General features: G+C 61.2%; 1 protein-coding gene across 1 annotated transcript; it reads left to right on the top strand.

The window, feature by feature from the left end:
- Positions 1-4,369: 4,369 nt before the first annotated feature.
- LOC309406651 (uncharacterized protein) lies at positions 4,370-13,464 on the top strand (the record flags this gene model as incomplete). Its single annotated transcript, XM_082001930.1, has 10 exons — positions 4,370-4,837; positions 5,132-5,316; positions 6,025-6,741; positions 7,138-8,122; positions 8,410-8,483; positions 8,707-8,951; positions 9,977-10,084; positions 10,286-10,833; positions 12,367-12,964; positions 13,162-13,464. The coding sequence occupies exons 1-10, from the start codon at positions 4,680-4,682 to the stop codon at positions 13,462-13,464; spliced, it is 3,921 nt and encodes a 1,306-aa protein (XP_081858056.1). The 5' UTR covers positions 4,370-4,679.
- Between the last annotated feature and the right edge of the window lie 2,431 nt (positions 13,465-15,895).

The raw sequence follows: 15,895 nt of genomic DNA, 5'->3' as shown, positions 1-15,895 counted from the left end.
CCGGGGGAGCGGGCAGCTGGTCGCGAGGTACAGGCGAGGAAGGCACTTTCCTCCGGGGAACGGGCGGCGGGCAGCGGGCAGCCTGCCTAGAAGTCCGGGGCCCGGGCCCGGGCCCGGCCCTGCCGACGGGGCCCGGCGCTGCAACGGGCACCAGGTGTGCTCCAGGCTGTGCGACATGGGTGTCACATTGGGCGTTTGAAACGTCAGACCCCAGCAGTTCAGAAGCTGAGCACTGGAGTGGGAGGCTGGGGGCCTCAGGTGCTGCCTGCTTCCACCTCAACAGAGATCAATATCCCCCACCTCCCTTGGCATTTGGAAACTACCGGAGTTGTGTTAGTGTTGAAAGAAGGGGCAGGTAAGAAGGTTCGTAAACGGATTCAAAACCTGTTCTTCAGGCAGAATTATTTGTGTGGAGTGAATGCAGCCTGGCCCAGGCACTGAGCTGCACCTGGGGGGCAGAAACGAGCCGAGTGCTTTGTGCTTGGGGAGGTCCAGTCTTCCTGTGCTGGAGATGGGGAATGAATGTTTGGAAGTGACAGCTGCACCCTCAAAAGAAAAGAATACTCATGATTTCCACTGTGTTGTACATCCTTTCCCAATTTGGATTAAGCCCTCCTGGCCACACTTCCCTGTGTCTGTAGTAACTGCTGGCCAAACTGCCATAAAGTCACCATGTTAAATGCAACCCTGCGGAAAGGCCATGCACTTTGCGGCAATCTCTCGGATAGCCGAGGTTTGTTCCCAGCTTTTCCTCAGGGCTATTTTCCATTCAGCACCGCCGAGGTACGTGCCTGTGATGTGAAAGATTAAAATCTGGGATACCAGAACATGGAAACTTTGCAGAGCTGTTGATACTCCGAAGATCCAGATCTGCAAGAATGTGAAGCGAAACCTGCTCATCAGTGGGATTTTTGAGTAGTGTTTTCCCTGTGTCAGTGTTAGACGACTCAGATTTGTTGTTAGGAAGGATAAATCCTTAACTTTTGTATTGCACTTGTAATCAGCACATCTCAAAGAGCTCAAAAAAGATGGTAATTTATATACATGGGGTCTTTTAGAGATTAGCAGATGGCTTCTGCATATGTGGGTTTTGTTCCTCTAACACTGTAACTAGTTAGTAATACGTCTCTTAACGCACCAGTGAGATACGGTCTTTGAGGTTCCCACAACAGGTATTTTGCCTCTACGGAACCAGAGTTGTGTCTGGACAACAAGGTAATCAGAAATTTCTATATGCTCAGCTACAGAGTTCTGTTTTCTTTTGAAGAGATCCTGCTGCCGTGAGGAGGATGAGAGCACTCAGAGGTGAGGGGCTGGCGGGAGGCTGGGGGCTGATGCCTGCCGGAGGCAGTGTCCCTCCCCGCCGGCCGCTGCGGGCCGCGTCCCTGTCACCTCTCATCCTGCTGCCAGGCCCCTCGCAGAAGGCTCTGGCTCCATCCTCTCCCCGCCCTCTGTGGGGCAGCTGGGGACCGCTCAGAGACAGCCCGGCCCGGCCAGCTCTTGTTGGGGCTGCCCAGCCCCACCCCCCCGGCCTCTCCTCGCAGAGGACTCGCTCCAGCGCGTTGCTGCCGTTCTGGCACTAGGAGCCCACAATGGGCCCAGTCCCGTCGCGTGGCCGTCCCAGTGCCGCAGTCAGGGGAGGACTCCCTCCCCTCCGCCCACAGACTGCCCTCTTGCCAGTACAGCCCAGCGTGGGCTATGGCGCTGTGGGAGGCTGGGAAGAGCCTCACCCCTCCCGGGCGTGAAGCCCTGCCGCCAGCAAAACCGTTTCATTCTTTTCTCCCAGCTCTCTGCCCATGCGTGGGCTCCCAGTCCAGACCTGCACATCCTGAGCATGGAGGCAAGGCGACGGGGACTGTCCCTGCGGCTATCACTACCTTTGCGGCCGTCGGGACTTCCCTGCTAACACGGCTGCAAGACCATGAGGTGAGGCAGGGGAGGCCTTAGGGCTTCCCTCTACGCCCCCGGCTTCCCCGGGTGCCGCGGCAGAGGGGTGTCGCGCCTGATGGCACATCTGCCCTCCTGCAGGCAGGCGCTTCGTCCCCAAGCGCCGATCCTGCTCACGCTGGACTAATGCCACTGCTCCCCGCTCCTTTCTCAGGAGCTCGCAGCGCTCTCCTGGGCAAGGCAAAGCCGCTGGCATAAACCCCAGTATCTCTCCCGTGCCTCAAGGCCCAAGTGCCCAAGGCCCCTCCTTAGCTTTGGTTTGGGAACTGTCCCAGCCTGTGTGAGGAGCACCGCTGTGCCTCAAGGTGCAGGGTGCTTGTGGCTTCCCCTCCTTGGGGCATGGTCTCGTTCCCACACCTTCCCCTTTGTCATGGTCCATTTGGATCTCTCAAATGTACGGGACAACATACTCTGTGACTTACACTTTTCTTTCATCAGCTCACTAAGAAATACCATAAACAAAGAGGGGCTCAATCCCCTTTTGCCCAGACTAGTGTATGGCGTGAATTCACTTCTTCACCAGTCAAGTCACAAGGCTTCATAATTTACAATCCGTAACTCTTAATCCCGTGCGCCCGTGAGCAAAAAAACCCAGCTAGTTACCTAGCCGACAGCGAGAGTGCTCATCCTTCCTCCTCCGTCACGGGGGAGGACGTGAGGCCGTCCCCCATATCACACTGGGAAGCATGAAAGCCTCAGCACTTCAGCTGCTCTTGGATCCACTTCAAGAGCTTTTTGAGTAAGCTCATGTTTTGTACCCTCCAGTTTGCAGCTTTGGCCTATACCATTTCCATAAGTTTGTGGATTCTGAGGAAACTGCCAGACAAAAGAGAATGTCTGCAGGAGACAGCAGTCTGCAGGTGGCAATGGCTGCATCATGGCTCGTTAGCTCTTTCTGGCCACCTGCCCCGCGTACGTGGTGCTCTCGCTTTGCCCTAATGGCGCTGCTCCCCGCACACATCAGGCCTTAGCCAAAATGCAGCAGGACTTGAGCGAACAGTCGCACCCTTCCTTGGCTGGCACTTTCCCTCTGACCTCTGCCATCCCCCGTGCTCAGCAGTGACTTCCTCGGCTCCCGCATGGCCTTTCACGCTGGTGGAGGCGATCTCCCTGTCTGGCTCTCTGCTAGCGTCACGTCACCGAAATCGGGAATAAACCTCATAACACCAATGTAGTGTTAAAAGGCAGGCATTCTTCATTCACGGTGCCGGGAACACTGGGAATAGCTTCTCCCAAATCGTGTTCACCCAATCAGTTCAAAAATCAAACATTTATAGGCATATGATCGTAAGGTCAATACATATTCATCAGGTTTCCATACAAGGATTGGTTAAAAATTCTTCGCCTACCATGTAAATGTCCACGCATGCTCACTATAATTTCTTGGAATTTTACTTCCTTAATCTTTTGAGTCGGAGGGTTTCTTGAGTGGGTGGTCTCTGAGTCGGTGGTCGCGACCTCCCCCTGCCGGAATTGCCTTTCCTACAAAGTTCACTTAAGCTTGGCAACACTAAATAGACCTTCACGGGCTGTCGGTCCAATATGCAATCATTCACCCCACAGTCCTTTGTTTTAAGACAAGACTATAGAATGAATAATTACCTACCCACCGGACCGTAGAACTGACCAAGGTGTTCCTACTTTCTGACTGCTCACTATTAAAATAAAACGTAATACCATGATCACAATGTTACACTTAACTCCTTGATAATTAAATCAAGATGGGAAGGGTTCGGTGGGTTCTCGAGCAGCATTGCTGGTGCATAATGTTCTTATAGTTACAACTTGCTACAAATTCACAAACCTATTTTCTAACCCTATTTTATTTTAATTCCCTACCACCTTGGTTACAGTCAGAGGTGCCGCGGAAGATCTTGCTGTTCCCCATGGCTGTGCTGACCGATGCCTGCAGCTCGTACCTCGTGCCCGTGTCACACAGATGATCTGGGGGGCAGCAGGTCTCTCTCGTGGCTCCCTGGGAACGCAGGCAAAGCCGGTCCCATCACTCCCCTTTGTGGTCTGTCCCCAGGGCGACCGAGTGGAGACATACCGGGAGCTGGAGGGCGTCTTGCAGGGAGACGACGGCTGTTTGACGAGCGGTGTCGTGAACCGCCTGATAGCTGAGGCGTCCCGTGACATGCGGGCAGCCCAGGTGAGCTTGTTCCCTCTCAAGGCCACCAAAGGAGCCTGCCTCTGCCCCCGGTGTTTGGGGAAATACAGGGTGGCGCAGAGACGTTGCTTGGCTATTCAGAGCCAGCGGAGGTCCCCAGGGAGAGGCTCTAGGGACACGTCATTACGGGGAATTCGGAGAGGGAACGCAGAGAGCTGTGCAGAGAAGCAGACTCAGGGCTGTTTCTAACGGAGCAAGAGCTAGCTTCAAGCTCATGGTTATTTCTCCTGCCTTGAGCAAGAGCCATAGGAATCCACCAGCCCCACGGAGACGTCCCGGGGCGGGTCTCGAGTCTGTGACCGTTGCTTCCTGGTATCTGCATGGAGAGGGAGAGGGGCCAGCTGCACAGGGCTGCGCCGGGGAAAAGCCTCCCTCGTCTCACCAGGGAGCCGCTCGCCTCCCCCAGCGTAGAAGAGGCAGCAGCTGCCCAGCCCTGAGCACAACTGCCCCGAGGCGTCTCGTAGAGGAGACGGGCTCATTCCGCCTGTCCGAGGGCCTCAGCCTTTTTCTCGCCAGTGTTTAAGCTGTGACGCTTTTGCAGGGCGTGGCAGGTGATGTGAAGATGGCCGCTAGCGACGTCCTGGTGGCTCTGGCCCGCTCCCACTTCCACTTTGTCATGTCCGAGCTCCAGAGCCACCTGAAGACCATGGGGAAGGCCCCCGATGAGATTGTGCTCCTCACCTTGGGCAAAATGGCCCGCAGCTATGGTACGGCTCCTGGGTAGGGTAGGGGTCTGTGATAACAGGGAGGAGGGGCCCTCCCCCCTCCCTAAATGCTCTGTCTTGAACTGCGGAGCTATGGAGGTGCCGTTCCTCCTTGCTCCGTGCCAGGGCTGGCTGGCAGCTCTGCCTTACCAGCCCAACTCCGGTTCCTGAAGGGTGGGAACCTGCTGGAGACAAACCCGCAGGGTCTCTGCCCCGCACTGTCCTTGGCATTTCCCCAAAGGGCTTCCCGGTGTCCCCCTTGGGGAAGGCAGCCCTCCCCACGCCCTCTGCCATGTCCCTCACGGCCCAGCAGCCCCAGCCTTGCCAGGGATCGACCCCAGTCTCCCGTGTCTCTCACTCACCCTCTCACTCCCTCTGTCCCTGCCTTCTCTGCAGCCCTGCGGTGCATCCCCTTCGTGGGAATGACGCTGCTCGCCCTGCGTGCCATGCTGAGCCGGGTAGGGAGTGGCCGGATCCTGCGCGCCATCTGCAGTGGTGAGTGTCGGCTCCTTGGCCAGGGTCCCAGGGCCAGGGGCCGGGATGGCCTTTGATGCCTCCGTGTGATCTCAGAGGGAGCACGGTGGACGTGAGCCCACAGCAAGGGCCTTGGTTATCCCAAACTGCTGCGAGTGTGTAGAAGGAGCGGGGGTAGGCCGGGAGGCTTCTGTGGGCAGGACGCGGCGGCGCTGCACGGAGGAACTCCCGGGTCCCTTCCCACAGCTTCCGTTCCCCTGCTGTCCTCTGGGTTTAAAATCCCTGCTCTGAAAGGGCGCGTACGTGGGAAGGGAAGGGGCTGCAGTGAGAAATGCTGGAGGGGAACGGGCCGTTGATGAGGAGAAGGGGCAGTGGGCAGGAGGAGAGAAACAGCGGGGTCTTTGAATCCAGACACCTGAAGAGAACAGGTGGCCCTCGGATCCAGAGCTGGTCCTGGGCTTAGCCCTGCCGAGCCTGGGACTGTCCTTAAAGCAGGCTTGGGCGTGGATGCAAGGTACCGCCCCTGCTGCAGTCTCTCACAGGCTCCCTTTTCCTTTCTCCTGGTGCAGCTCTGGAGCAATGGTCGAACGGGGTCAATACGTACTTCTGCAGCCAGGAGCAAGGCCCCTTCCCTCGCAAGGGGGTGGCACAGTTCTGTGAAGCCATTTACCCGGTCTTCCGCTACGCAGTGGTAAATTGGCTGGACTGCAAGGAGGAAGAGGTGAGAAGTGCTGCTTTCCACGCCTGGGGCCGCAGCGGGGATGTCCCCGTCGGTCGATGGGTCCGTCTGTGCCCAGTGGGGTGCGAGCAGAGGGGCGAGGGGAGGGGGGCTCCCTGGCAGGAAGCAGCCGAGCCCTGGGGCCTTTCTGCAGGGAGGGCTGGGGTACCAGCGTGGGGAAACGCTCGCTCTCCTCTGGAGCGAGCCCCTCCCCTGCAGGACAGAAGGGAAAGGGAAACCCCTCCCAGGGGGAAGGGCAGACGGTGTCCCAGGGATGCTGAGCGCTAGGCCCACCTTCAGCCCTCCAAGCAGAGCCTCCCCCTTCCCTCTTCAGGACAAGCAGGCTGTCCTGGGGGCGCTGGCTGCCATGATGGAGGTCCTTCTGCATGAGGAGCAGCACCGAGAGCGTGGCTGGGAGCAGCTCCTCTGGCTCCTGCCCCAATATCAAGAGGTCCGAGACACCTCCCGGGTCACCAAGGTGAGGTGCTGCACAGGGCCCGGCGCTGCTGCCGGGCTGGGTTCATGCGAGTGCCACGAGGTGCTGGGGAGCTGCGGGGTGCCAGGAGGAGCTGAGAAGCCCTTAGAGAAGGAACAGGGAGAGCAGAGGAGGCCTGAGGCTTCCTGGGCTCTTTGGGCAAGAAAAGAGCAAGCCGGTGGGGCCAGGAGGGAGGCAAGAGTCCCTGGGACTTCTCAGGAAGGGAGGCATTGCCACCTCCCTGGGGCTCTGTGTGCGGGAAGAGCTTTGCCCTAACGCCCAGGGCCATGCGCAGTCCAGTCCAGTGAGGAGCAAGGGCTGATGAGTGGGAAGTGCCGGGAAACGGAGTTGTCAACAGCGGGCTCTCTTCAGAGCAATGAGACCTTCCCGATGCTGCTCTGAGGGGAGGGCAAACAAGAAGCCCCGTGCAGGGGGGTTTCCCCTGGGAGCTGGTGCTAGGGACTCCCCTTGTCCCAGATGTGCTGGGTTTCTCCTTTCCCAAGTGCCTGTAGGTGGCTTTAGCCTCCCTTTCCTCCCCCGGTCTCTTGTAGAGCCTCAGCTATGTCCTGGAGATGCTGGAGGGAGTTCAGACCCCAATCCCACAGGGCATGGCTCTAGCCATCAGCAGCGCTGTGCACCGCCAGGTAAGGGCAGCCTGCGCCCTGCCGCTGGCGTGGGGCCCGCACGCCTGATCGCCTTGGAGGGCAAAGGCTTGCCTGCGGGCAGGGCAGGGCAGGGCACCCCTCTGCCGGGACCTTTGTGCAGGCCAGCAGCATGCCAGGATTTGTGATGCAGGTGCCACCTTCAGGCTGCAGGAGGCCTGATCCTGGCTGCTTGGACCAGGCCCGAGGGGCAGCCCGGTTCCCACAGCAATCTCCCGAACGGCCGAGTCGTGGGAGGACTCTGGGGCGCCGGCACCCTAAGGGCAGCCTTTCGACCCTCCTCAGCCTCAGCTCCTGGGCGGCCTGGGCTGCTACAAGCCTCTGCGTGTGCTCGGGGCCACCGTTGCATGGGCTGGGCTTTGGCTGTGTGTGCCGTGCCCAGAGTGCCCAGGGCGAGGAGAGCGGAGAGCACCGTTTCTTTCAGGCCCTCTCAATTCTGATGCGACTTCCTCTAAAATGGACCTTGTTCCCACAGCTCTCTGATGTGACCAAGGAGCCCAGCCCAGCCCATAAGGCAGCGCTGTCCCGCTGCATCGTGCTGCAGGGTAAGGAGAAGAGACTGGGCGATGGCCTGCCCTGCCGTGGCAGCTCTCTCCCTGTCCTCGGCAGTCGGGAGCAGCTGTCTGCTAATGCAGAATGCAATTTCTTACCCGCAGCACAAATCTGCCCCGAGGACACAGTCACGTTTCTGCAGTCCCGGCTGAGCGGTGGGAGCGAGGCCGGTTGCGTGGCAGCCCTGGGCCTGCTGGGAGCGCTGGCCCACTCAGACGGTCAGTGCCATGCACCAGGGACACGAGGCAGGGGTCAGGGCTGCTGGGCTGAGAGCAGGAACCGGCTGAAAGTGGTGCGCCTGCACCCACAAGGAGCTGCAAAGTGCGGGTCCCCCAGGCGAGCTGACGCCCCGCAACAGGGATCGAGCTCTCCCCCGGCAGTTAGAAACGGTGGCACAGCAGGGACGATGCTCCAAGCTCAGTAACACGGGCAGGCTGGTGGGTGGGCAGCTGAGCGGGTTTGCACAGGAGCTGCTTGTACCCATGCTGTTTCTCTCGTTCTCTGTGTTCCTGTAGCGTTTGGTCCCTATAAAATAGCCCTGCCTCTAGAAATGGAGTTGCTCTGGCTACACCGCTGCCTCCTGTGAAGTCAGAGTCAGGCCCTGCTTTTCTGTCCCCTTGGTGTGCGGAAAACTTGGAAGCTTTAAAAGGGATCCCCTCTGCCATCGGGGCTCTGCCTCGACGCACACCTCTCCCTATCTCTTGCAGCACCTGCGACGAGGGAGAAGCTGCCCCAGGTGGTGGAGGCTGTGCGGTCAGTGTGCAACGACCCCAGTGCCCAGGTGAGCTTGGTGGGGAAGGGACCATCGCAGGGTTGGGTTTCTCTGCCAGGCGAGGCAGAGAAACCCTTTGCCTCGGGACAGAGCTAGGGTGCCTGGGGAAGTGCCAGCGCATTGCCCGGGTGGTTGGTGATGGCTCCTCCCCGGGGAGAGCTGGCAGAGTGGGGCAGGGAGGTCGCTGTGCTCTGTGGGGCAAATACCCATCCAGCCTGGTGCTGAAGCCCAGCCCTGATGCCAGGAGCAAAAGCTCCTGCCGTGCCCTCGTCATCGCTCTGCGGGCCACAAAGGCTGCCCCAAGCAAACTCTTTGGGTTCAGAACAGGAGGCTCATAACCACACTCTCCCCTGGCAGGTGCGGAGGGCGGTTCTGGAGTTCATCAGGGAGCTGCTCAGCTCCGGCTCCCCCAGCTGCTGGGCGTGGGATGTGGTGGGGCACATCTTCAACGAGTTCAGCCGGACCTCGGGCAGACTGGTGAGGGCCGAGCAGGACATCCGGGGCTTTGACCGGTGCCTGGACTGTGCTGAGAGCTCCTGCAGGTGTCCTTGGCCATGGAGAGCTCCACGCTGCAGGGCCATCGGCACCAGCACTGCCGTCAGAGCGGCTTCCAAATGGCCGTTCCTTGTGCGTGTCTCTGCTGACGTTGGTGGCGATGTCAGCGGATGATGTGGGTTTACGCCTGGGCGTGCCACCCAGGACCGCGGGGCTGCGTGTGCACCCCACGGGCTGAGCTGTGCCCACAGGCACCTTCAGCAAAGCCGCCGTGCAAAGGGAGGGGCTTGTAGGGACGCGACGTCCTCCATCCTTAAATGCTGATGGACGATCAGCAAAACACAGCCAGTGCAGACAGGTGGGCCTGGCTAGAGGAGCTTTCTGTGGTGGTCTCGTGCTCTGGCCCTCCAAGGCACACCCTGCCCATCTGATAACTTTCTGGGGGCCCGCATCCCTTCTGGCAAGGGGACAGGCCGTTTGGCAGTCCCTTCGGTGGGCATTTCCAGCGGGGTGCCCAGGAGATGAAAGCTGGGGATGGCCGAGCCTCCCGTTGTCTTGCCACGGATCTTCCCTCTGGACGGAGCTTCCCTCTAGCTGGGAGATCCGTGTGTGTCGCTTTGCTCTGAGGCTCAGGGAGGCTCTGCTTTGGGAGCAGGGCGAAGGAAAGGGCTTCCAGGTGCCCCTCCGCATCCATCGGGCTGGGCGCGCTGCCGCCAGGGCTGGCACTGAGCACAGCCCTGCTGAAGGGCACGTTCCTCACCTCTGCTTTGGTAGCACGATGGCAGCATTTGGGCTGTGGGGGACCGTGCAGACTAGCAGTGGTGCCCTCTGCTCCCAGGCTTCCCCGGGTCTGAGACCTGGTCCTCGAGCTGGCTCCGGCTGTCCTTGTCCTCCTTCAGGAGGTCAGTGCTTCCAGGAGGCTGGCGCAGGAGCACTGGTGGGTCCTGCCTGAGCCTCATCGGTCGGGAGCTGAGAGTAACGGGGGTTTTGCCAACTCTGTCTTGCAGGTGGCAGGAGGCCTTTTCGCCTGGGAAACCCAGGAGGATGGAGCTCTTCGAGCGCTCTGCATGGACATCCTGGGCTCTCTGGATGTCTCTCTGAGAGGGATGACCAGAGTAAGTTGACCTCTGCCCATCTGCTGTGGCCACTTCTTGCCTTCAGGACGTTTTCCCTCGTTCTCCCCCATGCCCTGAGCCTCTCCCTTCACGTCGGCTGAAGCGCACGCGGCTCAGGGAAACGCAGACCGTTCTTTTCGTCTTCAAGCTGAGTGGAAGTGCCAATGTGGTGAATTGCAATTGCCCGGTTCTTCTCCACAGCTCCTGTGGCCAAGGCTGCTGCGGTACGTGGTGCCAGCCCAGTACAGCGGCATGCTGATCCCGCTCTCCCACTGCCTCCAAGCCCTCGTTGAGAGACGGGAGAGAGCAGGGTGCAAAGAAGAAGAGGAGGAGCTGGATGCCGTGGACTGCCAGGAGCAAGGTAGGAGCTCCAGTGAGTGCTGCTGGGCTTGGCTGGGGGTCAGGCCAGTGTGTGTCTCCCTGCGCCTCACCAACGCTGAGCAGGATCCCGGGAGAACCAAAGGGCAGAGACAGGCTCTGCTGCGGGGCACGAGGGGCTCTGCCTTGCATGGCCCCTTGCCCAGCGCAGAGGCCTGTCTCTCCTGCTGGCAGTGCTCTCCTGGTGAGCTGGGGCTCGTTCCTGGCCATGCCAGAGCTGCCTTCATCTCGTGGTGGGCAGCCCTCGGGAGCGCCCCCCGGGCCAGCGCTGCTGCAGCGCAGCTGCTCTCAGCCCTGTGCGGGGCCATCAGAGGTGCGAGGGGCAGGGCATGGTGGGGGCTCGTCGGCTCACCCAGCCTTTCTGCCTCCCCGTAGGCCAGCTGCCAGCTCCCCAGGCCCTGTTGGCTCGACTGCTGGTGAGTAGTGGGGCCCCGGGGAAAGGGCTTTTCTGGCCAGGGGTGGTGGGGCAGCCTGGGGCAGAGATGCTGTTGAGGCCAGTGCTGGGACCCCCCGCAGAGGAGGCAGGATACCCCAGCCTGCCCGAGCCCATGGAGGATCCCACTACTTTCTCAGGGCTGGCAGCACTCTGGGTGACACCATGGCTGCCCACTGCTGGCCGAGCAGCGCCAAGCTCCCTCCCTCCCGGGAGAAGCTGTGGCTCTGGTGGCAGGAGTGACCCTTCTGTCCTGCCCTTGCCTAGGTGGTGGCAGCGGCTGCTTACGGCAGCAGCCAACACGCAGTCGCAGCCTTGCAGCTGCTGCAGGCGCTCCGCGGCAGGATCCACGCAGCCGTGGGGGCGGCATGGGCGACCCAGATCCCCCTCCTGCTGCAGTACCTGGAAGGTAAAGTGCGGGTGGGGAGGGAGAGGCTGGTGGGGAGGAAGGCGGGGCAGGGAACTGTGGCTCCCCAGCAGGATGGAGGGGAGTTGTCCCCAGTTGCCCAGCTCTTGCTCTGCTGCCTTTCCCCTTCCAGGGAGCCAGCACTGAGGCTGGGGGCAGCCATCCCCCGGCGTCGCTTTGGCCTAGGGGATGGATGGGGCCGTTGATGTCCCCTTGGACGGCAGGTCTTGGAGGCACCCCCATGTCCTGGTCGGAACGGTGTTTGGGGGAGGGACGGGACTGGTGCTCCTGGAGGGGGTGCAGCCCCTGTCTTTGGAGGACCAAGTGCCCAGGCCAGGGCCGGTTTGCAGCAGCCGTGCTCGGCAATAGCCAGGGAGAAGGGCTGCAAATGGGCAGAAAGCAGTGCGTCTTTAAGGAGAAAGTATGTTGCTGGTGGGTGCTGTGACCTCAGTGGTCGGAATTGCTCTGGGAGCTGCACTGACGGCAGCAGTGGGGATCAGCTGTGGTCAGCGCACCCTTCCCCACCATGAATCAGTGGCTCTGACAAATGCCCCTGGGACCCCTGCGGTGTCTTTGGCCTCACAAGGGCCTTGACGTTGGTGCTCGTAGGCACCTTCTAGCCTGATGGCCTGGGACTTTTGGGAGGTCTGATCGCAGAGGAGACCACCGGGCTCTTCTTGGCTGTGAGCTTAAATAGCAGCGAGAGCTTTTGTTCCTCTTGCTTTCTAGGAAAAACCGAGAGCTCCCTGGACTCCGCAGAGTGGGAGCACCGTGTGCTTAAGGTACAGCATCCTTGCGGGGGTGTCTCAAATAGAGAGGGAGAAGAGGGAGCAGACAAAGCTGTGGGAGGCAGCTCGGGGCTGCCTATGTAGGCACCAGGAGGTGGGGGCACCTCCCGAGCGCCCTGCGCCTCCCCCCGCAGTAGGTGCCTGCCCGCTCGGAGGAGCTGCTGTCCGCACACGTGCCACGGCTGATGGCTAATGCCCGCTAACGCTGTGGCACGCGCCTTAGCACCGCCTCCTGCTCTACGTCCGGCGTGCCGGGGTGTCTCGCCTGAGGTGTTAGGAGAAGAGGGAGGCTGGTGAAAAGAGGGTTGGGGAGGAGACTGCTCTTCCCAGCAGCTCTCCCCCCGCCGCATGCCGGGACACGCGAGTGTGGAAAGGGCCCGGGCCAAGGCCAGGGGAACACTCGCTTCCTCTCCTGCTCACCCCAGTTCCTGCGAGCGTCGCTGGAGCCCATCGAGGACAAGGCCTGGACCGTGGGCCTGAGCCAGGAGCTGAGCCAGCAGCTGGGCAGCTCTGCCCCGAGCTCCTGGGAGAAGGTGTGTCTCCTGCCCGCGCTGGGGCTGGCGCCAGTGCTCTGCCCACACTGGCGGTTTTCACTGCTTCCCGTGCCCCCAAAAGGCGCTTACCGCGGGGCTGCCCCAGCGCCTGGCTGCAGCCTGGCATCGCGGCCGGCCTGGCCTGTGCCCAGGGGCAGTCGAGTCCGTCCAGGCCAGCCCTCTCCTGACAGGTCAGGCCGTGACCGCATCTCGGGCTCGGCCTCTTCTCTTTCAGCTTTTCCTGTACAAGGCTCTTGGGACGGCGCTGGCAGCTTGTCGGGACCTCAGGCACGTCCAAGGGCAGGTGCTGCAGTTCCTTCAGGAGACAAACCCTGTGGAGCTGTCTGAGGCTCAGGTGAGGTGATGCTCATGTCCTGAGCATCCCCTGCCTGCTCCTGGGGGAGAGGGAGGGCTGCTGCTGGCCCTGCTCCGCACCTGCTGGATTTCCCCGTTGCTGCCATTTCCCCCCTGCCGCAACGTCCTGCCTGGCCGTTGTCGCTGGCCACAGCTGATGCCTGGGCTGGGGCCGACTCCCTCTTTCTCTGCGGTTGCAGGGAATGATTTTGCTTGTGTCTCACGCTGCCGAGAGCCACTTCCACCTGGTCTTGGACACGGTGACTATGTTCTCTGCCGCTTTCACCCGGCACTGGTTTTATCGGGCTTCCACGGGCTGGAAGGTAAAGGATCCAGGGTTTTGCTGCTTGGCTTTCCTTTTTGGCCCTTGTTTCCACTTCTACACCTGCAGCAGCCAAACCGTGGCAGCTGCCTTTAGCTTAGCTCTCTTGGAAGAGCTACCTGAGACCTGTGTTTCAGAGGGGACGTCCTGGCATTGGGGCCCCTGAAGTGTCTTTGGAAAGGACAGGGTTTGACACCTTGTGGATCAGAGCCACCCAGCTGGGGCAGCTGCAGCACTTGCTTGCTTGCAGCCGCGTTTCCCCGGCAAACCTTCAGCAGGAGCTAGCAATGAGGGGGTGGGCACCGTGTGACACTCTGCCTCTCCCTCCGAGCTGAGGGTCAGGAGCAGGGGCCTGGTGAAGTCTCGCTGGCTCTGCTGCCCCCCTGGGGGCTGTGGGGAAGCCTTTCTGGGCAGGGCAGGGCCCTGCGGAGGGAGCGGTGCCGCCTGGCCTGGCGCGGTGAGCAGACTGCTCTCATCTGCACCGCTGCCCCGCGCAGGCTGCGCAGCTCTGCGCAGGACCGTGAGCAGCTATGGCAGATACCTTTCCACGGGAAGGTGCCAGGCGGCTCCCCGCCCTCTCAAATCAGTGGTAAAACTGCCAGCAGTGTGTGTGATGCTGGCTGCACCCTCCTCCCCATCCCCATGCGAGAAGCCAAGCTGCGGGATGGGAACAGCTGCCGGCCCCGCAGCTTGCAGCTCGAGGAGCGGCTTGGGAAGCTGCTGGGAGGTGCCCAGGGAAACAAGGAGCTGGTGAGGCTGCGGGGCAGGGCCTGCCGCAGGAGCCCGTGGGAGTGCCGGGGCTGACCTCTTGGGGCCTCTCTGTCAAAACAGGTATGGCAGCAGCAGGACGTGGAGAGAGCCCAGGCCACTCGTGCTGCTCTCATGCGCACCTATGGCGGCATTGCGCTGCGTGCCCCCAAGGAGCAGCTGCTCACCCGCGTGGATAAAGAAATCCTGGGCAACATCCTGCAGCTCTCCAGAGACAAACAGAGGGTAGGAGCATGGGGCGCACAGGGCAGGGATGATGCCTGGGTGCCCCAGCTCCAGCCGCTTAGGGCTGGGGCGTGCTGAGATGGGTGGTCTCTTTCTAAACATCCTCCGAGGAAGGGTTTGTCTGCAACGTGGAGGCCCAAAGTCGCCATGGGCTCCCCCCGGCCATGCTCCTCTTCAATGTCTCAGCCCTTCAAAGAGTTCAAGGGGTGCTTTGCTCTCTTTGCCCTCAGGACTTGCAGCTCAAGCTCGCCCTGGTGCAGAGCATCACGGAGGTCAGCTGTGCCATCCAGGCTGCAGGCGACCGCGGCAGCTTTGAGATCTCCTTGAAGCGGGAGGCGACGCGGACCCTGCTGGTGAGTGGCCATAGCTGGGCGAGTCTTGGGCTGCGTCATCAGACTGGTTTCCCCAGAGGCACGATGGTCTTGAGGCTTCATGTGCGCTCCTGGAGCTGTGTCCCAGGCTGGTGGGGCCCTTGAGTGCTCGTGCTGCATGGCTGTGGCTGAGGAGCCGTGTCCCTCCTGCGGTGCCTTTGGGGATCGGTGGGGGTGACGGGGCAGTGTCTGTCAGCAGAGCCTGTGCCCGGGGGAGGCGGGAGGGCTGTCCCGTGTCCCGGCCCGCTGGCAACTCTGCGCTTGTCTCTCTGGGACTTGCAGGACTGGATAAAGGGGGAGCCCTGGGACTCCCTGGTGTATGGAGTGTTTCAGGCGCTGGAGGAGTTGAGGTGAGGTCTGTTCCCTGAGCTCTGGGGACTCCCGCTATGCCCCGTCCCAGCTGGCTGGGGTGGCCCCAGTGGCCATGAGCATGGGGCCGGGAGCTGCTGGGGCTGTTCATCAGTGGGAGGGTGTTGCCCATTTTGGGTGTCTCCCAAAGGAGGGGAGCCCCAGGGGTTCCGTAACCGGTTGCGTGGAAGGAGGCAGGAGCTGCTGGAGCTGAAGGCAGTGCTCGCTGGCCTGGGCTGGGGGTGTTGGGTTTGGGGCCCTCGATTAGGAGGAAGCCAGCTGTGGTTTGAGCCACTCTGGAGAGGGCTAGTAAATCCCCTTTCTGTTTCCTCTTCCTTTTTCCTCTGGCCAGCAAGCTGAGGCCGCCTCTGAGCAGGGAGGAAAATCGCAACCTGCTGGCAGTGTGCTGCCAGAGTGTCTTGTCGCGTCCTCCCAAGGAGCGGATGAACAAGGGAAGGAAGGCAGTGAGGGCAGCTGTGAACATGCAGGTACCCACTGGCCAGTGCCTGCCCACCTCTGGGTCAGGATCCCACCTCAGCGCATGCTGGCACCCCCCATGGTGTAGAACCCCAGCTCTCCTTTCCCGCTCTCAGCTTCTGCACAGGAGCTGCATGGAAGATCTGGGCCATCTCATAGGAACCCTTCTGGAGGCGGAGGAGACGTCTGCCTGCTTTGATGACGTGGTCCAAGTGAGTAGCTATGGGGCAGCAGGGAGAGTGTCATGGGGGCAGAGAATCGAGGCCTTAGAGGGTGACAGGAGGCGGCTGCCTTTCCTGCAGGAAAGTGGGCCTTTGGCTCTTGGCCCTGAGGCTGTGCGTCTGGCCAGGGCCAGGGGCTGAGCTGGGGGACGGGAGCACCCGGCCACTGCAGGCTCAAGACAGGCCG

Source organism: Phaethon aethereus, assembly GCF_964289735.1.
Source record: "Phaethon aethereus genome assembly, chromosome: 7".
In the NCBI taxonomy this organism is placed as follows: Eukaryota; Metazoa; Chordata; class Aves; order Phaethontiformes; family Phaethontidae; genus Phaethon; species Phaethon aethereus.
The sequence above is the reverse complement of the archived record's forward strand: the minus strand, read 5'-3'. Positions and strand labels throughout refer to the sequence as shown.